The following is a 25723-nucleotide window of genomic DNA, read 5'->3' as shown; positions in this document are numbered from 1 at the left end:
CAACTGTGGAAAATCTTTTGTTTATTAAAAGCCAATTGACGCACAGTAAATCTGAGACCTTCATGGCCACTTAGGGTTTGGGGCTCTGGTGCAGTTTTCCTATTGAATATTGAACTAAACAGTCATGATTTTGTATGGTTAACATTATTCAATATTTACAACTGAATAAGTAGGTTTAGTAAACACTAAGTTATCGGAAACAACACCGGCCTCCTGCCAGCGGAACCTTTGTCAGTTGGCCAGTTGGGAGGTGTTTCCCTGAAGGACCACCAGGCTGTTTATTTCCGGTGAAAGGCGGAAGTGGCATCAAGGGGCTTGTGGAGGTGACCGAATGGCAGGCAGCAGATTCCCCTTGGAAATATCAGACTAAAGCCGTAGAGCAGCAGACTAAACATATTTATTTCTCCGTAACAGAGCCTCAACATCGTCGCTGCCATGGGAGCTCACCTGGTCAGACGGTACGTCACCGAGACGGACACCGAGCCGGACCCGGCGAGGAAATACGAGTTCGACCCTCAGTTAGGGTTTCCAGAGAGGAACGAGCGAGGTTTGTCACGTCCGACATCAAACGACAGGGTGTTCATCACCACCTCGAGTGAAGCACATTTCCCTTTCAGCCCCGCTGTGTTTAAACTGTCAAACGTCCGCCGCTCTCGAGGCAGCGGTAATGCTCCGGTTAGCTCACGAGCTAACTTCAGTGTCAGTGAGCGGCTTGTTAGTCTGCGGCCGACCTGGTCTGTGTATTTACCTTTTGCATCTTATTTAAACCATGGGCTCCAACTGGTTCTTGTATATCCAACATCGTTGTATTGTAATGTCGTCAATAGAGAGACTATAATAAAAGAGTTGCTGGTTCCTTTTCTGTAGCTGTTAACGTGTGGAGTCTTTACAGGTATTTACAATCTGCCATTCGCAATTATTTAAAATATTTAGCGAGGAGCCAACCTGATTTGTAGCACATTTTGCAGACAAACAACCATTTGTGTTTGTACTAATGAGTAATACACACTTTATATAACATTATTGCCTAGGTGTTTCAACAGTGTCATATTGAACTGTACGGTGTATTTCTGTAGTATATTGAGGCATTGTGCAGAATAGATGTCAAACCACTATTCACATTAATTATATCTTCATCTCTAAATCAATCTCTAAATTGTCGTGTACATTAAGTACAGTGCTTGCCTTTGTTAGTAAAGCAGATTAAAATTGCACTCTGTCATGAAAGTCAGTCGTTGCCTGATGTATAACATCTGGAAATGTAATTGATGTGTATGTATTATGATTTATATACAGAACCTCTAACCTGTACAGGATTTGCATAACAGACTTAGTATTTTTCCATTCCTTAGGACTCCCACAGCCAACCATTTACTGACCTTTTCCGTCTAGATACCTGGGTTCTTGGTATCGTCTGTTACCAAGTATGATCTGATACCACTTTTGTATGTTTACAATGAAGAAAAGCTGCCATACATAATTTTTTCCCCCAGTATCGTCACACATAAATCAGTGGGCCATTGCATCAACTCGCCTTCTGCGATAGTGACTTAACAGACATTTAATTAATGTAGCCCCCCTTCTCAGTTGCTGTTCTAGTCAGGGGCCTCCTACCCTACCCCTGTTGCATTGAAAAGGGTCTACTCAAATTCTCGCTATACTGTTGGTGTGTGCTCAAAACTCCCATGCATTTATATAAATATATATCCCTGGTTAAACCCCTCGTTTCTTAGATAAATATAGTAGGATGCTAACACTGGAATTTCACCAAGACACAAGACACATCAACATTTATTCTAACACAAAACAATACTCAGTGTAACAAGAAACCCACTAATACATGGCCGTTAACAGTCCTGAACCAGCCCAGTAAAGTCGGGACACAACAGAACTCATAACAAAAAAGGACCACATCACACAACTAACCAAATCAGCAGGGCTGATTAAAATTAATCTTAAATATTGCCACTTTAAACACAAATTCCAGTATATATATAGAATATAATTGAATAGATAGGCTCCATTGTCACGATACCCAATCCAGCTATTTGAGTCGGTATTGGCCAGATATCGGTATTGATGCATCCCTCACGAGGTCCTTGTACTTTTTCAGAGATGGTAGCAAGCCAGGCGCAGATGAACTTGGCCCAGCTGCCGTTGGAGCAGAGGGACTACTGTGCCCAGCACCTCCTGAAACTCATGAAGTGCAAGAGGGACAACTGGCCCAACTTCCTGGCCTGCAAGCATGAGAGACACGACTGGGACTACTGCGAACACCAGGAGTGAGTATTTACTTTGGAAAGATCTTATGTTGGATGGACTTTCCTAGATCAGCTATTTCCACCATGGCCCACTGGTGTGCCTCAGACCGCCATTTACTTAGATCAAATAAAAAACACAAGCTAGTTGCTTTTATATCCACATGTGCTTAATCAATAAGATATTGTACATTTGAAATGCATCATTTAGATGAATTTGTTTGATATTACAAAGATGTCAGTTGGTCTTCGTTGACCCTTCCTCGATTGTGATAAGACGACTGGGTAACGAGTGAAAGCGATGATCTCTTTGCCCAAAGTTGAACACTTTTCAACCAGCGACCAGAACCCCCAAAAGCCCAGTGGCGTATAGATGCCGAATAGACACCCAACGCCTCCTCACGCTGCCATCGTTTGTAGCATAGTGTAAATATATATACGGCACTCCAATTGCAAATAAATCCCAAAAGTAAACATAGAGGTAGTGGCGGCTGACTTGTCAATAGCACGGTTTTTATTTAGCACAGCACCTTTTGTAGGAAATATGACCCTGAATACATTCAATTTGGAGTCGTGATTTATATTGGTAATTACAGCTCACTGTGGCATTAAGCATGTTTACCGCCCAGTTTATTTTGTATCATTATTTATTTGGGACGGTGTTACTAAAAATGTAGAACCAAAGATTGTGATGCTTTCAGCAAAGCCACTTCATTGGTTTAAATGTTCGTACGGTCATTTATGTGCAGTTGCTAATTCATGACTGGTTTACCATTTAAAACCACTAATATTGGAAGACCTGCAGCACTATCTGACATGTAACCCATACACTGTAATTATTTCAGGTCTTTGTCGCTATATCTATGGAAAAAAAAAGCTACAATTAAATCTAGTGGCCAAAAGAAAAGCTCAAGCTAGTTAACTGGCTGGTTTACTCTATAGGTTACAGTATGTTTCAATATTCTCACACGGTCCAGTCAGTAGTTCTCTAGCTCACACAACCTTACTTAGCAGATGGATTTGTCCTGGGCATTTCTAAAGGACCCATCTTTGTGGGGTTAAGATATTCTAAGAGTGCATAAACTGAGTAGCTAGCCTTTTTAAAATATTAATACTCCAAAGCCTCAAAGGAACATCGATGTTTATAATAACATTGTTTCTCAAAATGTAATCGCTGTTAACTTGCTCAAGGTCCTCAATTTCATATTTGACAACTTGACTTTAATCCTGTAATAATATATATATCCACCTGTCTTTTTCTGCCTCCAGCTATGTGATGCGTATGAAGGAGTATGAGAGAGAGAGGAGGCTTCAGCTGAGGAAAAAGAGAGTAGAGAATCAGCCTGAAGCTGCATAATCATTGCATCCTCTGATACTACTTCTCTGTATATATGTGCCGCTGTTCACAATAAACAATATTGTTTAAGCTCTACAACCCTCAGTCTTATTAATATCCACACAAACGGAAAATCCGCTGGATAACTTTACTAAAAACCTTTGTGTGATCTACATCATTTTGTTTGGCCAAAGATCTCTACCCTGCTCCTGCTACAAAATATGTCCATCGCCATTCATTTTTAGTATTAGGATGAGTCCGAAATGTGTTTTGGGTTGTTTTTTCTATGGTTGCTGAATTCTTGCAGGTGTGTCTGACAAACTGCCCCATATTAATTTAAACATTTGAGCCTGTAATATTTGATGTCATGATTGGTGACACTTAAAACAATACATCCTCGTACAAAAGTGCAATATTTTTGGGCTGGAGAGGTGGCCGCAAAGTCTTTCAATACACACACAGACATAATCGGTCATAGATAACAGAGCAGGGCAGTTTGGTTGATTTTTTTATTGATAAATTACTTCAGACATTAACACAATGACGTTGAATGGATATAAAAAACTGCAGATTCAGCTTTAAAAAAGTCATAGAATATATATATATACATATATATTCACTTCAGCCAACAAAAGGTATGCATGGCTCCTAAAAGAACAAGAGCAGGTACTCAACCAAAGCACATGCTTGATGAAGCTCAAGCTAATGAGTTTGCCAAATCAACAAGGGGGACAAATGCTGCTTCCTTCCAACATCCACCAAGAGACTAACACTAAAAACTAAATGTTAAATAGTGAAGGCGCTTTAATCTTTACTACTGTCCTTTATCTCAATTTAGTGCCAATGAACCACAAGGTCACCAATTAATTAATAATCAAGCGTCCTTTGTCACACTCGGGCTAGATTTTGGCATCCCGGACTAGATCCCCTTTTGTCACAAAGTGACTCAGAGAACGTGACACAGAGGGAGTCCTCGCAAGTTATACTTAAAACCAACACAACTTCATAAACTACAGGTCAGCAGTGGATGCAGTGCATGAACGCGTGTCACGTGTGCCGGTCCAAAGCCCAGAGAAGACATCAGCTGTGGGGAGGGAGGTGACAACGAGGATGTGGATCAGCTTTTATAGCCCGGGCGGCTCAGCTGAGCTTCATCAAGCTGACGACTCCTCGTCAGCCGACAGCTGCGTCTGTTGGCCAGCAGCCTCAGTGGGAGGGGCTTCAAGTATGTCAAAACAACAGTTCAACATGTCGAGATAAGTCATGATATAGTATGTCAAAAAAAAGTCAGCGTACAGTAGGTCAGAAAAAAAAAGACACAAAAGTCATATTGTAGTTTTTCACAAAACATTTTCAGAGAATTTCCATGTGGCTAATTTAATTAAGTTAAAAGTCTGAATAGTAGACTGAGCAGTTCAGTCGGCCTTTTGTAGTACGGGCTCTGTGTAAACTAAGTGGATAGATTTTCCTTTTTGAAAATTAAGACTCCACGAAAACTTCAACAACAGATATTGTTCTGCAACCCTCAGTCTCATTAATGTCAGACAAACCGTAATCCTCTAGATAACTTCACCGAAATAACTGACCTTTACCATTTTTTATGTTTCACCAAAGATTTCTTTCCCGCTCCTTTTTACATGTGTAGTTGAAACCAATATGCTCATTTCAACCCTGGACGAGCCTGTAAAATATGATCTAATTGTACCTATTGTTCTTGTACAAAGCTCACATATTTCTGGGCTGGAGTGGTGGCTGCAAAGTTTGACAATCAACAATAACGGAGCAAGTTTGGTTTACCTTTTTTTTATTATAAATTACTTCAGACATTAACAAAATGACATGCTGTCATAATTTGAAATGTACATGAATGGATACAAAAACTAAACCATTGAAATTATACTGAATATCGTCAGATGCAGATTCAGCCTCAAAGCCACAGTGTTCGATGGCAGAGTGGTGGGACATCTTAACATGTACAGTTTGTCATTCAGTAGTTTGAAGGGGACTAACTGCTCTGGCAGCTCAAGCACACGTAAGTCAATTAATCTATCAGTGGGCTTGTGGGAGATTAACAGAAAAGAAGAATTTTCACTCAATATTATCAATAATACAGGGATCGCAGACAGACAATTTGGTTGCGGAGGGAAAAGGGGACATGGTTAGATTCAGCCAGCCAGATTCTGTGTCGAGTTTGGAGGGTGGAAAAACCAGAGAGCCCCCTCTCATTCAGGGTGGGGGTGTATTTGACTCCTGCAAGCGGGGAGAGCTGAATGGGCGAGGGAGCAATCGAGTCCTCTAAAGGATGAAGGGCAGGATGGGTGAGCGGAGAGGAGGGTAGTCACGGAACTCCTTCAGGTAGCTGCGGTGCTTCCCCTTCGCCCACACAGTCATCTGGATGAAACCCACCAAGGTGAAGAAGGCCACCGGCAGGCACTGGGTCATCAGTGTGAAGCCAAACCAGGCGCCCAGCTGCGGGACGAGGAGGAGGAGGAGGAGGAGCGTTACACACAGATTCAGACCACAAGAGGGCAGCAGCTGGGAGTTTAACTCACAAAACAGTGCAGCCCGAACAACACATTTTTAAGAGACCTATGAAATACGTTTAGTTTTTAAAAAAATTCTGTGTTGAATTGTGCAACAATTATAATTATTATATTATTATATAATCAATTCTTGATGTCACCTCATAGGTGTAGTTGGGGCAGGAGACCAGCAGGAAGATCCAGGTGAAGGGGTTCTTGGTTGGATAGGGAATCTTTCTGGTCTTAGACCCTGGATGAAGGAAGCAAGAGAAAAGGCGTGTCAAAGACATTTATTTTAATTTCAAACCGTCTACTCGTTCCTATGTTTACATGTTGGCCTCATTTCCAAACCAAACAATTCTAAATTTACCTTAAATGCGAAGAAAACCAATGACGTTAATTATCTTCAGGGTCTTTTATTGAAATAAATCTGACTGTAGCTTGTTTAGAGTCATGTGCAGACCACCCAAGAACTACATTACTGCATCAAATATTGTGTATACTGTGTGTGTGTGTGTGTGTGTGTGTGTGTGTGTGTGTGTGTGTGTGTACCTGGTGGACGGAGGTTCCGAAGAGCAATGTGGATGGAAAAGTTGCCGATCTGACAGAACTAAGAAAGAAAACAGTGAAAAGTGATTTAACAATGAGAGCAAAAGAAAATGGACACTTTAAATCAGGGCTTGTCTCCGTAAAAATATAAAAGTTATAAAAAATGTAATGCAAATTATGAAAATGACGTGCTTTTCTTTCCTTATTTATGAATCAAATCGAATGATGCACGATAAATGACAGAACTAAGTGTCAACGTATAAATATTCTTACCAGGAATATGATGAGGGCGAGTCTGATCTGTTGCTCGCCGTAGACTGCAACAAGAAACAAGTAACACGAGCGATGATGAACAAGAGTTCCACTGACACATTGGTAAATGAGAGGATGGTGCATGAACACTCACTGGGTGGTGTGTACAGCGGGTGGTTGACGTAATAGGCCATCCACGCTGCAAAGCCCCAGTAGTAGGTACAGTTCTGAAACGGGAACATTGTCACTTTGAGACACACAAACTCAACTGTTAACCATTCATCTTTTACTCCGTGAAAAAAAAACGACATGACACCTCTGCCTCTGTTAACGTAAGGAAGAATAGGCCAGGGCTTGAGCGGTAGAGTGCGTCTCACCTTGAAGATGTTACGCAACGGCATGGTACCGTGAGAGAAGCGATGGACAAACAGCGTCTCCAGCAGCCTCTTCATGAAGTGGAACGAGTGACACATACAGGCGAGACTGGAAAAAGCACAACAATCGTGTCACCAGACGCAGGTACAAAGAGCACCGTTTCATCATCTCGTCCAAAAGCTGTCGAGATAGGACTTTCAGGCTCATTTCCACATTGATATGGAACGAGCATAGTTAAAGTAATAGTTAGGCTGAGGGAAAAATGAGAGTTGGATAAGCAGAACTTTACTAATCCTGTGTCTGTACGGTAAACTTGAAGCTAAGGCAAGCAGATGATTTGCTTCGCTCAGCTTAAGACTGGAAACGTTTGGTTTATGCTACTTTATAGTTCTACTCCACTACATTTATTGGAAAATTATAGTTACTCATTACTTTGTATATTCAGACTTTTCATTAACATTTTTTTTATTATTTTCCTAAATAAAACGAAAAAGCTTTCCAGGAGCTCTGTTGGTTGCCATGTGGCTGGAAGCTGAAGCCTGAGTTTCTACCTACAGACACCAAAGCGGTATCGATCTCCTATCATCTCACTCTCAGCACATGTCACAAAGTGTCACGCTACTCCTTAAAGTCGAGACACGTTGGACTTCAAGAGGACACGCTGGCCGTCTCAAGAAGGCTCAAACTAGTACAAAGAGTGTGAAGGCGTGTTGGAGACACTCACTGTACGACCCAGTGTTTACTGGTGGTAAAGTCATATTTGGGTGCGTAGATGAAGGAAACTCTGAAGTAGAACATCAGATAGAGGACCAGTGGACCGGTATACTCGGTCAGAAAGACCTGAAAAAGTAGGACAGAGAAAATTAGAGCATCGACAGTTACACTAGAGCCATGTTGTTTGTTGCTGTGTATACATGTTATATATATATATATATATATATATATATATATATATATATATATATATATATATATATATATACACACACACACACATCTATCTTTGGACGGCACCGGGTTGTACTCACTGTGACCCAGCTGATCTGAGCTCCAAGGTCTCTGAAGTAGAAGGTTGCCGTGGTTCCCACAGGGAGATGCTGCAGAACATCCTCATCCTTCAGGGACTTCCCCTCTGAAACACACATGAGTTTACTTAATGAGCTGTACAGTACATTATGAGTTGCTTGTAGAGGGAAGTAGTACTACATTCACTTTATGTATACTGATAGACACACTGTGGTTGACTTACTGGGGTCGAGGCGAATGGACTGTCTGGCTGGGTACCACTGAGGATCTGAAATGGATAAATACGTCACAGACCTCTTAAGACAGGATATAAAGTATAAAGTACGTTTTTGTATGTGCAGCTTGAAGATTTGCTTGATGTTAATTCAGATGAGGCTTAAGACGCCTGCAGAGATGGTACTCACGGCTCTTGTGGAACATGGACTTGATCTCTCCGATAGTGGCATTTGGCTCGACCTACAACAAATGACACCACAATAAATAAGTGCACGCACACACAGTGTTCCATGATGGTGATTAGTGGTAAATTTAGCTCACATACCCATTGGACGTGGTTTATTAACAGCTGGTACGAGGGGTTTAAGAAGCCTGTGCGCGCACGCACACGTGATGGCTTTTGTGTCTTTGGTATTGATGGAAGTTGTTGGGACAATTGGGAGTGCTGGTAAAGGGTTGTCCTGTAAGCTCTGGCTTTTGGTGTTTTGGGAATCTTTGGTGCATGACTTTCTAAATGATATTATTCCTTGCATCTTTCTCTCTCTAACACACACACACACACACACACACACACACACACACACACACACACACACACACACACACACACACACACACACACACACACACACACACACACACACACACACACACACACACACACACACACACACACACACACACACACACACACACACACACACACACACACACACACACACACACACACACACACACCGCATTAGGAAATTAAATAGTTTCTAGTCAACCTCTCTGAGGATTCAGCTCAGTGATTTTAGGGATGTATGCATGAGGGTATGTGTTGGCCATGATGTGATCGATCCACATTAAATATAGTTTATTTGTCATTGTCAGTAGAAAATTCATCTTATAAATAAATCAGTCACAGCAGGCCTGATTGTTTTGTGTACCTTACATTTAAAAATACAATGAGCTTCATGCAGTGAGGTACGCAGATATTTCATTGAGAAAGAAAACCAAACAAACAGTGGTATTGCATCAGTATGGTACTGGCACATACCCCGAGTTAAGATATTGGAATTGGTATTGGGACAGAACAAGTTGAAATGGTGCATCCTTAATTAGTCATTAATCATGCTTTTGTATCTTTAATATGGTAATTCACTTCACATGGTAGGAGTTACTTTATAATATATACAAATACACTACTAGAACTGCCTGTCTCTACACTTTTAATGTTTGTTTAAAATACATTTGAGCATTTCTTCACCAGCAATTATGTTTGCATTTATTTTAAAGTATGTTGGGCTAAAGTTTTTGGTTTAGTTTTGCTCGTCATGTGTTTGTTGCGTTACAAATGCGCTACAACAGAATGTCGTTGTGCATCCCTGTGTTGGATAATGACAATAAGTTATCCTTGAATGAAATGTGCTAAAAGAAATAAGGATCGACTCATAGACCGTGTCTCAAGCATTGATTTTTAGATTTGTAAATGCAATTCATTAATCTTGAAAGAAGTGACTATTATCCCTTCCTTCATTATTTTGTAAGTATCTGTCTTATAAACGTTTCAAGTCACTGCAAATTATTGAACTGAAATTAATGGAAACCAAAAAGTCCTTTTTGGGAAAACAAACTCAGCAATACTATCTGCACACAACATAGTGATAACATCTCAGCCATCCACATCAAGTTTCTCTGTGACATTTACAGGCTGGTGACAGGCTTCTCCAAACATTTTAGAAGTAAGCCTATATTTCCCCGTTGGCCTGGAATGGGAGAGCTGAGATGCTTTTGTGAAATGTATACCTGTGTGATATCACACTGTCCAAGCAAAGGTGTGACATAGGAGGACAGTGACAAGCACAAGAAAGCATGTTCTTACTCATGCGTGCCGTGTGAAAGCCAAGATGGCACTGAGCAAAATAATAAAGGCCGTTAACCTTCAGCCAGTTCGTGTCCATATATGCAACTGCAAATTACGATCAAGTGCTTAAACCTTTGAACTGCATTTAGGAACTTGAGCCACAAGGAAAGACAGAGTATATTTTTCAAGTTGCATATTTGGTGGACAGCACTGCGTTTGTCTGTAATATATCTGATCACCAAGGCCAGCACTGTTCAGAAGCAGACTGAAGAGGTCTCCTGCTGCTGCTGTAATAGACTGGCCTTCTATTCACGTGGTCCAGAGGACCACAGGCCATTTCCAGCAGGATGACATCACTGAGAAACAACCCTCTCTGTGACCCCTGCTGCTGCCCCCTCTTTTACAGGCTTTATTCGTATATGGAGATCACCGAGTCTGTCCTATAAACTCTGACAAGATGCAGGACTTGGTGTTAATATTCTGCCTGCTATCGCCATGGAAACTCTGCCAAGCTGACAACAGGGTATAATCCAACAAGGATAGAACTTCACACTGTGTGAACCCGAGGAGCAGCCTTTGATAAGATGAGTCTGGTCGGGCTAACAGACTAACACCACTGCAAACTTGGCTAATGCACACACCAACAATACACTAAACCCTCCTAATGCAACAGCACAGACTCACAGGCCTGTCAGTAACTAATGAAAGCCACCTAACACAATAATAACTAAGTACAGGCCAAGTACAAATTACTGCAAATATACCTGATAAAACAATTAGCTTAAACATCCCGTCAAAATACAACAGGGATACTCTTAAATCCCAACTGACAGCACAACTAAAGTCCATTATTCAGTTGTGATTATCTGTTAAAACACAACATTTAAGCTTCACATTACAAAAAATTGATTGATGAGAATACTTCTAGTGATGTTAAATATCCTACAACCATCAAGGGAGATGGAAAAAAGGAAAGGTCTCTATATGTTGCATTCATACAAGCAGTGTATACATTAAAGTCAAATGAATTGAACTTCAGAGATGGGTTTTCTGGACAAGTACCTCACATCTGTTTCTACAAAAACCTTATTGATTATAGGCACATGAGCTCCTCCTCATCATCACACTCAAACGTATGCAGAACTATTAAATCACGGCAATCCAATAAATCAAAGGACGCCTGAAGGGATTTGAAATACCTCCAAATCAAAAATAAACTACATGCACAATCCGCCGCAGAACTATGTATGTATGACGTATCATACCTATTCTGCTCTGCACCTTGTTCAACCATCTAAAACAGATCAGCGAGCACGGCGAGTGTCATCCAACGAGGCTACAACAAAAGTAACAGGCACCAGAAATGGGATAGGCCTAATATGAAGCAGGGCTGGGCAATATGGAGAAAAACAAACAATATCCAGAATCTGAGACGATATATCTCGTCTCATATCACAATATCGATATATTATCGATATATGGCCCTGATGTAAAGTAAAGTACCAAGAACATTATGAAGGACTTTTCATCTTCAAACACACCGGCAGTTTTGAGGCCGAAGGTTGTGGTGGTGTTGTAATGCCTTGGGTAAGGTGAACTTTAGTATACCAATGTTGATTATATTGTCTATGTGTGCGCTCCAAAAACCCTTCATTACCCAGAATAGAGAACAGAGCAGCGTTGTGTCATCGCCGGCATGAAGGGGGCTCCTGTGTGTGTGTGTCTCACGTACACACCCACTGACTGACAGCGAGGAACACAGCAGCTCCACAATGTTCTAGAAAACTCAGCCCGACTCAAATACACACAGGCTTTTTTACTGTAAAATAGGACCGGAGACCCACTGCACCTGTTGCATTCAGTAAACATATAGGCACACGGACACTTGCATGTGCTCGTACAGTAATTAAAAATACCTTTTGCAGAGATGATGTTTAAAAAAAGGAAACCGATACAAATACATGAAAAGAAAAGAAAAGCGTTCTCACCTTGTCCAGGAAGCAGAGCTTGTCCTTGGTCTTGGCATCCAGTATCTCCACCTCAAAGAAAACAACAGCCTTTTTAGCTTTTTTAGCAGGTTTGCGTTTGACCGGGGCTTGAGCCAGCACCGGGGCAACCACCACTACCGCCCCGTATGCCGGCTTTTTAGTGCTGGTGGCCTCTAGTGCTAGGGCATCCATGTCCACCGTCCTCCTCCTGCACTCGGTTTATCTTCGTTTTTTCCCACCTTACTCTTCTTCTCAGTTCTCTTGTCACTCGTCACCTCTCAGCTGTCTATCCAAGCGCCACGCCAAACCACAGAGAGGAGAGGGGCAGCACTCAGCTGTGGAAATAAATCTGTCTCTCCCCTGCTCCTCCACCCCTCCCTCCTGTATCTCATTCTCTCGCTCTCCCTCCCTCTTTGCCCCTCTCATTCCTTCACTTCTGGTGCGTTGCTTTATTTAACTGGAGCGTGGACATGTCCCACATGTGTGTGCACAGTTGCATACACAGGAATGCCCAGCATCCCCTTGGCAAACGCTCGGCAGTAGATCCTCTGTGTTATATCTCATGAAGGAAACTTCTAGAGCAGAGAGCTATATTTCAGTGCTGCAGTGACTTGGATTTGAAACATAACTCCTCCATAAAAAAAGGGCACTTGATGACCCCTCTCAACCCCTGGCTAAGTGGAAAGATGGAGGAGAGGTATTGTGAAAGCAGAAACCCCCCTTTCATAGTGCATCCCCCTGTCTTCCTGTCCACAGCTAAATATAAATGTCTACTGCTAATTCTGCATGACCAACCCTTTCCCGACAGACCCCACCGGTCTATGTGATGATGTCATGGGCTCGCTTTTTAAGACCCTTTGCAGTACTGTCCATCTGCCCAGCCCCAATGTACATCACCAACCTTTGATCAGACCCCTAAATGGACCAGTTCAGGGTCGCACGCACAGAAACCAAACCCCACGTTTTACAGAGTATGTACCTTGAAACCCAACTGAGAAGGCAGATTTCTCAGGTCACTCACATGGGGAGTCACCTTTTCCTGCCACCAAGGGGTGATAATACTCCAGATTCAGAGGGCTTAGTCGGGGCATTCCCCTTGGTGAAGCCCACCCACACGCCCTCTCTCTAATGACACTCGACAGAATGAAGTTTCCATAATGAGTGAAAGACATATAGTCACAAGTGGCAACATGGAAGTTTAGGCTAGTTTTGGATATTATTTTCGACGCATGTAGTACGGCTCACGAATCTGAGACTAAAAGTAAAATGGAGCTCTGGGGGATTTGGTTTTTGATGCCCACAGATTCAGCATATTTCTTTATTTGGGTGTTTCAGGCATGCGTTTACATTTTTACACAGGGCGACTTGCCTTTCTAAAACTTGAATCAGAGCTTTTTAAATGAATGAATCGAGCTGCCTTATTACTGTACAAACTAAACATGAATGTGTGTTTAAACAAAGTAAGACACATGACACTGCAGTTGAGACTTCGGGGAATAGCCCCATCACAGCCTTCCCTCTGGCAGGCATACCCTCAGCCACTGAACCTCCCCCATCTCATCTATATAAAGCTTCTGTCCTGGTAGGGCACTCTGGGGTGAGGGCGAAGCAGGGAGAAATACGCTTTAATCATGGCAGTGGACTTCTGCTTTTATTTGCTGGTTTCGCCTGTACCTCCTTTCGCAAGGTGAGAGACCATTTCTGAAATTGGGAAACGATTGTCTTTTTTGGCAAATTAACCAACAATATGAATTATTTCTTTGCTCCATGTTTTTGTACACAATTCCAGATATTGATGGACAGTCAGTTTGTAAGTAAGACAGATCCCTGTGAATGGCTACCTATTTAATGACACAAATGGAAAACAGTTTGATTTACTTCACAGGATACTGTGGACACATTGTAACTTTAAAAACATTTAACAAACAGCTCTTTAAGTTTGTAAAAGTATTTCTGTTTAGCTTTAGATTGCTATTTGGTGTAAATAATAAAAATCCACTGTGATTGAATCCATAAATGTAACACCTGTGTGAATGAAAACATGGCACACAAAGTTGTCATAAAAAATAAAATATGTCATGTTTTCAACCCCTCACAGCTTGCAACAGCCTCATCAGTGATGACAGGAGGAAGGAGAACCGGAGCAGCCACTGGTCGGGTCAGTTTCTGTCAGGACAACTTCAGATCCTGTCTGGTGGGTTTTGGTGCATTTAGAGAAGCTTTAAGTGGCGTTGGACACCTGCCACGTGAATGTTGAAAGACCTGTCTTAAGAGTATGGATGTTTCTGAGGTTAGCCACAAATTTATTTAGGAATTTTCTTTCTATGTAAGTTAAGTGAACCATTCTTGCACGCTTGACTGTTCACCTGCATGATTGGGTAATAATGAGATAAGACGCGCCATGCGTCATTCCAGCCACAGAGGGCGATGATGGCGAGAATTATCTTGAACGGAGGACTCTGATCAGCGTACATCGAAAACGCAACAAATACACATCGCACGTCTACTTCATCGTAAACGTGGCGGCGGCTTGACCTCCATGTGCGATATCAACCAACAGAAGCGCTAACGTCCGTGCACGAGAGGCCGCAAATCCCCGGGCATCGCAACCAGCGCGTGACAGGCGGCGTCGCTACAGTATGCGCCCCTCGCCGCTCATGTTTAAAGCTCAAACACGTGAGTTCATCCTGACAGAAACCACAGAGCACTTCCGAATTGGTCTGATTAATGAAACTCCGGACCCATGAATCGCTCCATTGATGGTTTAGAGGTTCGCGCACACTACTTACCTCGTAGTGCTTCATCTTGGCAGTTAGCACCCTCTTCCTTAATACCCCGGATGAGTGACAGAGCCGCCTCCAATCAGCGGAGTGATGTGCGACTGCTGAGGCCACAGGAGGCGGGCCCAACGTCCGTTCCGCAGCCAATCACAACTGGCGACACTATCAGCGACGTAGCCAATGGGATTTGAGCAGATGGAACAGTCGCGCCTACGCTAACCTTCTTAAGGCTATGATGCTAACATAATTGGATGTATTGCTCTTTGAGTAGCATCTCCGAGCGTTTGTATGCAGGCTTACTAAAAAAATAGGTTCTCAATCTTCTGACTCTTCACAATTTAATTTGCAGACTAAATGCTATTATTTTTCTAATTTCTTTTTGCAGTCTTGCCCCCCCCCCCCCACACACACACACCACCATCACTGCACAATATATAATCATCTCTTTATTTGCTTTCTCTTGTGTAAATGCATGTATGTATAGATTGTGTGTTCCTTGTGTAATAAATCGTCTTTCAAAAATACAGTTTGCCATTTGCCTGGCACACTGACCTAAAGTCATTTTCTTGTGTCATTATTGTCTCACGTCTTGTTGTCCAATACACTTGGGGGACATGTGTCAGAAAATTATTTGAATTGATAATCTAATACAAAAGCAAGGGGCATGATTGTGAATTATGGCTTTTCCAAAAGAATATTGTGTAAGCTACACCTTAAAAAGCCTGTTTTTGTAGGTCTGTGGAAGTGTTCATACCTGCAGAGATAATTAGGCAACGCATCTCTCCTACCTGAAAAGCCGGTTTTGCTTCACTTGTCAGACAGAGACTGAGCTGCATTATTTAAAAAAAAAATGTGAACCCTGATAATGACGGCACATTGTTACCTGCCCCAACAAATCTCAAAGTGACATCTGAGTGTTAGAGCTGAAGCATATAGTCTAAGTGCGTTGTACATTGAATCTGAAATGCTGCCTTCAAGTGCCAATCGTACTCTTGTGATCTTTTGTAAGTCACGCAAAATCGTGTATCATGAAATGAAGCAAATCAAAGGGAATTTAGTCCAATAAAACCATTTTCAACATCTTTGAACGTATTAGCCATTCTGAGCTGTGGAGGTGTTATCTCCTGTCTTAAAGAGTCTTAATTTGGTGATATTATGTCTGACTGGTTGCATTAATTAGATGAGTGCATGCAATACACGTGTCTAACTGTATGCTCACATCTGTTGAACAATCTAGAAATGCACGAACAGGGGCTCCAAGACTATATGTGCCTGCAGAGCGCAGCAGTGTCAGACTTAGCATACTCTACTGTTTGTAATTCCATCAGATATGACAGCTATATTTTGGTCTATACATCATGTTGTGATTAGGTAAGATAAGGTAAAGTGCCACAATATTTATTTTTCTTATGATAGGGATCCATGGGGATATGTTTTTAATTATTATTATTTAAAATGTTTCCAGGCTATTGTTGTGGTTTATCCATTGTGTACAGGGCTGCTTGTGATATGGTCAGGCATCCCTTTAATGTCCATGGAACATGGAATTGTTGATGTACTTGTACTTTAATTGAGTATTTTCATTTTAGGCTACTGTTTATTCGTACTTATTTTCAGGGAGAAATATTGTACTTTTTACATTTATATAGTTATGAATTACTTTAAACTATAGATTAAGAATTTACAATAAAAAACACATGATCAATTTAGGATACAAATTAAAGATTAAAACAGTCGCTTCCAACTCATTGCAATAAGGGCGGGGCAGTTTTCATTCTTAACGTCGCACATAGTTGAACTACCAAACAGTGTATAAAACAGTTACAACTAGCTAAAACTCCACCAGCTACAACAGTATCAACGATATATTTATGTCCTATTGAAATAATATATTAGTAAGAGGGGCGAAACAGTATATCTGTACGTTTAGTCAAGTAGGATTTTGACTGATCCTTTTAACTTGTACTGGAGTATTTTCACATCGTAGTATTGGTACTTTTACAAGACCTGAAAACTTCTTCCACCAATGTTCATAGTCATAGAGCCCTAAATAGGCAAGCGAGTTTTGGGAGACTGATAAGGCATGGTATGTTACTGTGCATGATAATGTCCGACAGTCCCTGAAGGCAGCGCGACGTACGGTCCTGGTGGGCGTGTCCTGGCTTTACTGTCACAGCTGAGCTTGTTCTGGCTGTTTATGGAAAACTCTGGAAGTTTCCACGCGGTTTATAAAGAAAATACTCGAGTAGATCGAGAGGACTGAGGACGTGCTGCCGGAGTTCACAGACAGCCTTCACGTTTACTGAACAAGCCACTAACTAACGTTAGATGGTCAAAATGGGGAAAGACTACTACGACATTTTGGGAATTAAGAAAGAAGCGTCCGAGGACGACATTAAGAAAGCTTATCGAAAACAGGCGCTGCGCTTTCATCCCGACAAAAACAAGTCACCGGGAGCCGAGGACAAATTCAAAGAAATCGCTGAGGCTTACGACGTGTTGAGCGACGAAAAGAAAAAGGACATTTACGATCGTTTTGGAGAAGAAGGTAAGACTTGTATTTACGATTAATTCGACAACGCAGTTAGCTGCTCGACTGTGCCAGTGAAGTGTCTGTCAACATGGGGACGCGCACGCCGAAAAGGCAACAGTGTCCAACACATGGGACCAAGCAGGCACCTCGGTGTAAGCGTGTAATGGCGCCCTGTCCCTCAGTAAAGCCTCGTTTCTGAGCCAGGGGAGAGAGGCGTTGCTCTGCCCGCAGGAGAGCCCACATTTCATGTTTACACAAGAACTGACGGAAGTGCAGCTGAACATAATAAACCTGAGTTCAGGAGAGGAGCTTGACGGTTGGTGTATGACGTCAGGAAGGGGGCGGGGATTAGTGCTCTGTGCGCCTGCAGGCATGTTTCAATGGTGCTGTCAGTGTTGATTTTGGTGCATGGAAACTAGAGAGGTGGGGCAGTGTGACAGAAATAATTTATCTTTTATAGCTCTTACCTGATTACTAACCGCGGTAACTTTAGTGATGACGTACCCTGAAAGTCCCACAAACTGCAATAGAGTATTGATCTTGAGATCATCATTTAAGACCGGAGATAATATGGTCTGGGTTCATTGCTTTTTTGTGTAGGTTTAATATCTGTGTGTGCACTTGTTCTCATATTAGGCAACAATCCGTATTCACACACACAAAGACCTGTAAATATCCAGTGGTTGTCTGGAATGATAAGTGGTTGACTCTCTGTTTGGCTAATAGGGAAAATATCTACTTGATGTAGATGAATTTACAGAGCACCTCACAGTAAACTCTGCTGCCTGTGCTGTCTTTCAGTTTGTGGCATGTTTGCAGATTAACAACTGAGAAATAAATATGAATATCTAATGAGCAATTTCTGGAAAAGTAAACCTCCCTTGTAACGGCTTGTCATGAGTGTTGCATTACTTTGGTTGTGATCTCACTCTTTATTTTGTAATAATTGTATTAATTGATTGTTTTTCTCACTCAGGTCTGAAAGGCGGAGGAGGCCCCCCAGGTAATGGTGGTTGTCCTGGTAACTTCAGCTACAGCTTCCAGGGCGACCCTCATGTCATTTTTTCAGAGTTCTTCGGTGGACATAACCCCTTCGAACAGCTATTTGGAGGCCGCAATGGAGGCATGGATGAGGAGATGGACCCCAACCCTTTTGCTAGCTTTGGGATGGGGGGAGCGGGGATGGGGGGAGCTGGAATGGGGGGGTTCCCTCGCTCCTTCAGCTCTGGTATGGGAGGAATGGGCCCTCACAGTAGTGTTGTGAAGAAGCATCAAGACCCCCCCGTGGTTCATGATCTCCAAGTGACCTTGGAGGAAGTTCTGTCTGGTTGCTTAAAGAAAATGAAGATCTCACGTAGAAGGGTGAACCCCGATGGGCGAACAATAAAGATGGAGGATAAGATCCTGGAGGTGCAGATAAAGAAAGGGTGGAAAGAGGGCACAAAGATCACGTTTCCCAAAGAGGGGGACGAGACTCCCACAAACATTCCAGCGGACGTGGTCTTTGTGTTGAAGGACAAGACGCATCAGAAATTCAAACGCGATGGATCGAACATCGTTTACACTGCAACAATTTCACTCAGAGATGTAAGTTAAGATTACATATAACTAAGAACAATTGTTCTTAAAACACTTTGTAAAAGTGCTTGAAGATGAACTCAAATTTGTAATCCGCTGAAAATTATGAATAAAATAAAGTTCTCTGTTATTTTCCCTTCTGTCCCATCAGGCCTTGTGTGGCTGTACAATCAACGCACCCACACTGGACGGCAGAACGGTTACCGTGTCAACAACGGATGTCGTGCAGCCAGGGATGAAGAGGCGCATCAATGGCGAAGGGCTGCCTTATCCAAAACGCCCTGATCGTCGAGGCGACCTATTAGTGGAGTATGAGGTCAGGTTCCCAGAACGGCTCAGCCAGAGCGCCCGGGACACCATCGCTCAGGTCCTCCCGCGATCCTAAACGAGACCAACGGACATCCAGGACTGAAGAATTGACACTAAGCTGCCAACTTCTTCAGTCATTGCATTGCCATTCATGTGGCCTTATGAATCAAAAATAGAGACTAGACTTGTGAGATAGATGAATGTAAACTGTTAGTGTAAAAAACACCTTGGAAAAACACTTTTTGAGAATGACTAACATTTCATAGGGTAAAATGTAAATATGACCAATGGCGATTGGTGTTCTGAATAAGATTATATTTTGATGGAAATAAGTACAAATCGTACTGTATTATATTGTAAAAAATGTATGTGCATATATTCTTGTTTTGTTGTTATTAAAGAATTCCCTCTACCTAAAAGAGAAAGTTGTATGAAGTTGCAACTTAAAGATTACATTGTTGATAAACTTAAGATGGAACGCTTAAGTGCTATGATGTAGGAGTAGATTTCTTTAAAAAAAATACTACTTTATATTAAAATAAAAATGTGTTTGGTAACAGATGTTCCAAAAATGGGCGGCACTTGTTGGACTGAATATTCAAGCATCGTTATGAAACATTAACTTGTGCCTCATGGACCATGATTGACTTCCAAACTGATAAGATAAACATAAGACAAAGGCCTCTCTCATATCTAAACTAAAGGAACAAGGTCTTCCGTATTAATTCGTGAGCTTTAAAGCTCCTCAAAGGCCGATTATTTAAATCTTTAGCCCTGCTAGCTGTGTCCCCCTCCATTTAGTCTGACTGCAAAGCCAACAGTCTGCTGTCTGTCATGGTCAGATGTGAGAGTGGTATCACTTCTATTGTCTAAATCTCTGCCAGAAAGAGAATTTGTGGAACTAGTGCTGTCAACTCGCTTGAAGGTGAGCACAGAGAAACCTCACCCTTCCCCCAAACGTATTAATAATGCAGAAATAAAAAGCATTGCTTTTTGATAAAACAGAATATATAATAATTCAGTCCTCACGCAAATGATTCCCGTACAGGACAAAACGGTCTCTGGTATATATTTATGAGTTCAAGCTAAATACTAGCCCGGCAGGAAGAAAATGTTTCCATGGCAGCTGAGAGCAAACTCAATCATTCTGTGTATTACAGCATTTTCTGAAAATAACCCTAATTTTCTGAAGTTGTCCTCGGGGCTCTGATCCTCGTGACACAGTCAATAGACATGCAGCTTGTTGAGTCTGCTGTGCTGTGGTTGCACTGAGGCACACAGAGCATGCTGCAAGAGAACAATACATGTAAACACGTATATTTATTTTAAAAAAAATACTTAGTAGAAAGGTGCAACTCAGCTGCACAATCACAGCTTTGTATCTTTCCTGGATCTTTAAGGCACTCAAGTGGCATTTTATCAGATGATCAATTTGGAGCAGACCGCTGCATTTTTCCCCGACACCGCTGGACTAAACTTTTCATTTACTTGGTTTGTAACCTGGATAAAGAATGAGGATTCTTCATGTCGTCATGTTCTGCTGCTTCTATGGTGAGTTTAGGTGTATCTTTTTTAATTAAAATTCATATCGACAGGTTTTATTCGTAAAATTTACATTGTTACAAGTTAGGTGTGAAGGAGAGCAAATCTTTGACTTCACAATGGTTAATTAGCTACATTTCTAAGTGTGATTTTAATTGATGAGCTGCACAATATATTAAAATTGGTCTTTCTAATTATGGTGTTTGTCACCAACAACTGTTTTATTGACAGAAAACAACAAGTTTATTGAATTATACAAGTAGGTTGTGATGTTGTTTCAGAATGTATGTACTTATGTACATTCTTTGCGTCGTATATTAGTGGCTGCCCTTGTTGTATTTCTATGAGCATACTCTGAGTTGTCGCCTAACAAAAACATTGGAACCTTTCTTGGGCGACTCCGGCTGGGGCTTGTTGCGTGTCATCCTCCTCTCCCCGCCTTTCAAGTCTATCTCTACTAATCTAAATCGAGGCAAAATGCCAAAAATATCTATATTTTAAAAGACAATTTGAAAAACCAACAAACAAAGGCACATACTTGTGGGATTAATGTATTGTATAAACTACACATTGCACATAAATTAGGTAAAATAAAAAAAGAATATCAGGTGAATCTAAAAAAGTGGAACGCCACAATTCAAATCAACCATAAAGAATGAACAGTATGCGCACAGGAGATACGATGTGTACTGTGTGCATCACTTCCCGTGAATCATACAGAATTAATTTACAAGCAGAGGTACAGTAGTAATGTGTGAATTCATTCTAATGTGCTTCCCTGTCAAGCAATTCATCCACATTTCAACATTCATTTCAGTAGATGCTGTGGTCACCAGGTGTAACCAGGCACTTGCTTTATGCTGCAGGTGTGTGTGCAGAGGCTTCAGCAGTGTTGGAGGTGAGCGGCCATGTTGGAGCAGAGGTCTCCATCCACTGTTCTGGAAGCTGGACCACAGACAACAGCTCCGAACGCCACAACATGTACTTCTGCAAAGGCGTCTGCTCCAAAGAAAACATTCTCATTCAAACGGCGAGCAAGAGGTTGGACGTCACGCGGCACGGGAGATACAGCATGGAGGTCAACGGGGGAGACGGGGCCTTCAGCGTGACCATAAAGAGGCTAAAGAGGACGGACGCAGGGACATATCACTGCAGAGTGGAGGACACTCTTCATGGGTGGCACCAGGAGGTCGCTCTTATAGTTGCAGATGGTAAGTTTAGGCCTCGATGCATTCAAGTTCCTGCAGGAAATGGGACATTTTGGGATAACGATGAACAATATATCTTCTATTTAGGATATTGTATGAAAGTAATCTCAAAGTGTTGACTGACGGTTACCCTGAGAGTATCTTCAGGATAAAACCAACCACAATGCATGAAGCTTGGCAACCTGGTCTTGCTTTGGGTGGAATGTCCGAAGATATTTTATGTAGTGTATCTTGTGATTCAGCAATATCACATGAGCACAAAGATTAATTGCCACTCAAGTTTGTCCTTTCATTCAAATTTTTTTCATTTAAAGCGTCCACTGTTCCTCTGGGATCGCCTCCCTCCACCACCCCCATTCAAACTCTGCCCCAAGGCAGCTTTGCATCTGGCACTGAACCCTCACCGGCAGCATCGACCCGGCCCGCTGCAGACGAAAAGACCAACCAGACGGCAACACCCTACCTCAAAGGTATTTAGAGCCACAGTCAGGAGCTGTTTTCTTCTAGCAAGCCATTATTAATTATAACTAAGAATTAATAATGGCTTGATCAGTTTGGTAAATACCCTAAAGAAACCCTCCCCACCCCAAAATTGTTTTTTTCCCCCACAACTGGAAAGAATGCAGAAAACAAACTGAAAAAGAGTCAAAACTGTTAGGAATATAAACACAGAGGACTATTTAGTCATTTTGTTTTGGGCGACTTGTTGTAAAGTAAACCGTATCGTCACAAACTCATCCCGGACTCTGTTTGCAGACACCACAGTGGTCATCATAGTTTCGATAAGCCTGGCTCTTCTGGTGTGTGCCATCATACCTCTTATATTATACAGACACTTGTGGAGTAACGCAGGTGAGGCAACACGTACATAAATGTGCACACAAACTGCTCTCATACCATTGTGTGATCTGAAACCAAAAAAGAGCTTTCACATGTTTTAATGAATCCCGTGGCTTGTTTGTTTCAGAAGGTCAGAACAAAGGGGAGGTGAGTGACCATTTTCTCGTTAACCAGCTTTTATTTTGATTAAAATGTTCATCTCTTATGACTGTTAATGCAATACGTTTACTACTCAGATGAAATCATTCTTAATGACAATTCTTATGTATTTACAGCCTGAATACTGTGAGTAAAATGCAGACATTGCCTCTACTCAGGCTGCAGTGAGGCTGCAGTCTTTAGATGCTGAGCCAGTATTCATAATTCCTCCCAGTACACTGCAGTCTACCAGGTACTGAATCCCACACCTCTGGACTGGACTGAACAGAAAGCACGACTTTATATCCGTACATTTTTGCTTGTTTTTTTTAGATCTGTAAAATTCAAAGTAGTGGTGTAGTTAGACCTGCAGAGGGTGCTACACACATTTGATCTCACTTTGGAATTGGACCCCTTTGGAGACACTTATTAAAGGCAACCATGAATACAGAATTGGTTTTGAAAATATTATCAGATCCACCAGTGTCTGTTTAGAAGATACATTTTCATGTTTAAATAAAGGTCATGAGTTTACACAAAGACCACATCAATAATTGTTAATCACACGTCCATTTCCTTGCACACGCACAAACCTGCAGAGTGTTGTTGCTTGTGTTGTGTCATTCTGAGTCACTCACTTTCCAGAAAGGGTGTAAGATGGTCAGAGAGAAGTTAAGAGAAATACACATTCTATCGTCACATTTACAGCGTACAGTTTTAACACCTCCAGCCAACAGTGGACAACCCACTCAGAGACATTTAAGCTCAAGTCTGATAACTACACACTTTGTGAAAGTCTCCATGTCTGCCACCTGTTCCTTAAATAACAATGGAGTCATCTCCTGCCTTTCACACTCGGGCTTCATGTAACTTGTGGCCCACTCGGTGAGTTTTGAGCGCAAACATTCATAGACACAGCATCAAAAAACATGAATGACTCAGTTTTAGATCTCATTAGATGTTAGCACTCAAATATAACATTGTAATGTTGTGGTATCCTTTTGTTTTCATGAGGATCAAGACCCGTGCTTAGAATTGCTTGTAGGTGTTTGTTAATTAACTATAAATCAGTAGTTTAGGATAAATGCTTTATGGCAGAGAGTTGATATGTGTAAGGCTACAGACAGGAACCACTCTGTTAAAAAGTAACAAAATCCACCAAACAGCACCTCCAAAGTGAGAAACTAATTCCCAGTTGCTTTCAGGAAGAGCCGTGCCAGCAGTTCCCCCGTGTTTGCAGTCTTTAGGCTAAAGCTAACCAGCTGCTGACTATAGCGCTTCATACTTAACAGAGAGACATGTGTATTAATCATCTTGTCTATTTCTATAAGAACAGCGAAATGTATGTGACTTTTTTTGGTCAAATAAAACATATATTATTTACAGTCCGTCCTTACCATGATAACACTATTTTAGGAGCAGAGGAAGTCAGACGACAACTGGCCGCATCACAGTGTTGCACTCTGCGGTTGAAGTTACCAGTTTCACAAGTGTGTTGGAGAACTACACGGTGCAAAAGACTCTCGCTAGAGTCAGTGTTTGGTTTGTCTGTTCAATAAACAACAATAATGGAAACATAGTTATTCTTTTTTTATTCCATTTCTGCTCATGGATCCCCCCCTAATTGCTTCACACTGGTCCTTTAAACTCGCAATAACAGATATTATTTTGGTCACAGATTTGTTTTCGGGGGCAGCTGAAACAATATCATCTTCCTTTGAGTTAATACAGTAACCGTGTCATCAAGCAGAGCTGCGTCTGCAGATGATAACTCTCTCCGGGTTATTACGAGTGAGCCTTCTCACATTGTCATTTGCCATGTTAATGAGCAACATTATTTGCAGTCCTATTACTGTCCACACAAATATTCTGTCTCTTTTAGCACTGTTGTTGTCCTCCACCAACTCCTGTGGGAAATATCTGGCTCTTTAGTTGCTAAACACTGCACTGTGTTCACCAGCTAATTGCAGGTAGTGTACATCAGGTTTTTGGAGCCTTTTCCCCTGATGACGGGTGCCGGCTGCAGCTGGAATGATGAAAGGTGTGAGAGTGATCCAAAACAGTTTTGGGCTGGACAGCTGAGCAACGAGCTGAAACTAAAACTCTAAAGCTGAGAGGAGCTCCGTCTGCAGATGATGAATCTCTCCGGGTTATTACGAGTGAGCCTTCTCACATTGTCATTTGTCATGTTACAGAGCAACATTATTTGCAGTCCCATTTCTGTCCACACAAATGTTCTGTCTCTTTTAGCACTGTTGTTGTCCTCCACCATCTCCTGTGGGAAATACCTGTGTCTTTAGTTGCTAAATGCTCCACTGTGTTCACCAGCTAATTGCAGGTAGTGTACATTTGTTATTATATAAATACAGGTTACATCCACTTTAAAACAGCTGCACCAAAGCAACTGCAATTTTTCATGAGCAG

At 41.8% G+C, this 25723-nt stretch overlaps 4 protein-coding genes across 11 annotated transcripts; 3 read left to right on the top strand and 1 right to left on the bottom strand.

Annotated features, from left to right (window-relative positions):
• The first annotated feature begins 280 nt into the window (after window positions 1–280).
• Window positions 281–15708, top strand: ndufb7 (NADH:ubiquinone oxidoreductase subunit B7). 2 transcript variants are annotated; one of them, XM_034555750.1, is made up of 5 exons: window positions 281–323; window positions 415–547; window positions 2114–2282; window positions 4611–4819; window positions 14470–15708. In XM_034555750.1, exons 2-5 carry the CDS (start codon window positions 436–438, stop codon window positions 14583–14585), a joined length of 606 nt encoding a protein of 201 aa, XP_034411641.1. In that variant the 5' UTR covers window positions 281–323; window positions 415–435; the 3' UTR covers window positions 14586–15708. The 2 variants fall into 2 exon arrangements, with proteins under 2 accessions (XP_034411641.1, XP_034411724.1); XM_034555833.1 differs by lacking the exons at window positions 4611–4819; window positions 14470–15708 and adding an exon at window positions 3528–3693.
• On the bottom strand, window positions 5382–15237 carry tecrb (trans-2,3-enoyl-CoA reductase b). Of its 2 annotated transcripts, XM_034554529.1 has the most exons (12): window positions 15161–15237; window positions 12372–12422; window positions 8723–8774; window positions 8542–8586; window positions 8321–8424; window positions 8017–8132; window positions 7295–7400; window positions 7072–7144; window positions 6939–6982; window positions 6669–6726; window positions 6278–6366; window positions 5382–6063 (listed from the first exon to the last, which is right to left on the bottom strand). In XM_034554529.1, exons 1-12 carry the CDS (start codon window positions 15173–15175, stop codon window positions 5890–5892), a joined length of 927 nt encoding a protein of 308 aa, XP_034410420.1. In that variant the 5' UTR covers window positions 15176–15237; the 3' UTR covers window positions 5382–5889. The 2 variants fall into 2 exon arrangements, with proteins under 2 accessions (XP_034410420.1, XP_034410342.1); XM_034554451.1 differs by lacking the exon at window positions 15161–15237 and having other exon boundaries at window positions 12372–14476.
• Window positions 15709–17334: 1626 nt separating the features above from the next.
• dnajb1b (DnaJ heat shock protein family (Hsp40) member B1b) lies at window positions 17335–19947 on the top strand. The gene is made up of 3 exons (XM_034554327.1): window positions 17335–17699; window positions 18661–19271; window positions 19414–19947. Exons 1-3 carry the CDS (start codon window positions 17480–17482, stop codon window positions 19645–19647), a joined length of 1065 nt encoding a protein of 354 aa, XP_034410218.1. The 5' UTR covers window positions 17335–17479; the 3' UTR covers window positions 19648–19947.
• Window positions 19948–20100: 153 nt separating this feature from the next.
• On the top strand, window positions 20101–25365 carry LOC117746217 (CMRF35-like molecule 2). 6 transcript variants are annotated; one of them, XM_034555624.1, is made up of 6 exons: window positions 20101–22324; window positions 22636–22791; window positions 23078–23173; window positions 23292–23308; window positions 23437–23446; window positions 25260–25365. In XM_034555624.1, exons 1-6 carry the CDS (start codon window positions 21934–21936, stop codon window positions 25271–25273), a joined length of 684 nt encoding a protein of 227 aa, XP_034411515.1. In that variant the 5' UTR covers window positions 20101–21933; the 3' UTR covers window positions 25274–25365. The 6 variants fall into 6 exon arrangements, with proteins under 6 accessions (XP_034411515.1, XP_034411445.1, XP_034411367.1 ...); XM_034555554.1 differs by having other exon boundaries at window positions 23289–23308; XM_034555476.1 differs by having other exon boundaries at window positions 23289–23308; window positions 25284–25343.
• The last annotated feature ends 358 nt before the right edge of the window (window positions 25366–25723 follow it).

The sequence above is a fragment of the Cyclopterus lumpus genome, chromosome 1 (genome assembly GCF_009769545.1).
Source record: "Cyclopterus lumpus isolate fCycLum1 chromosome 1, fCycLum1.pri, whole genome shotgun sequence".
Classification (NCBI taxonomy): Eukaryota; Metazoa; Chordata; class Actinopteri; order Perciformes; family Cyclopteridae; genus Cyclopterus; species Cyclopterus lumpus.
The sequence above is the reverse complement of the archived record's forward strand: the minus strand, read 5'-3'. Positions and strand labels throughout refer to the sequence as shown.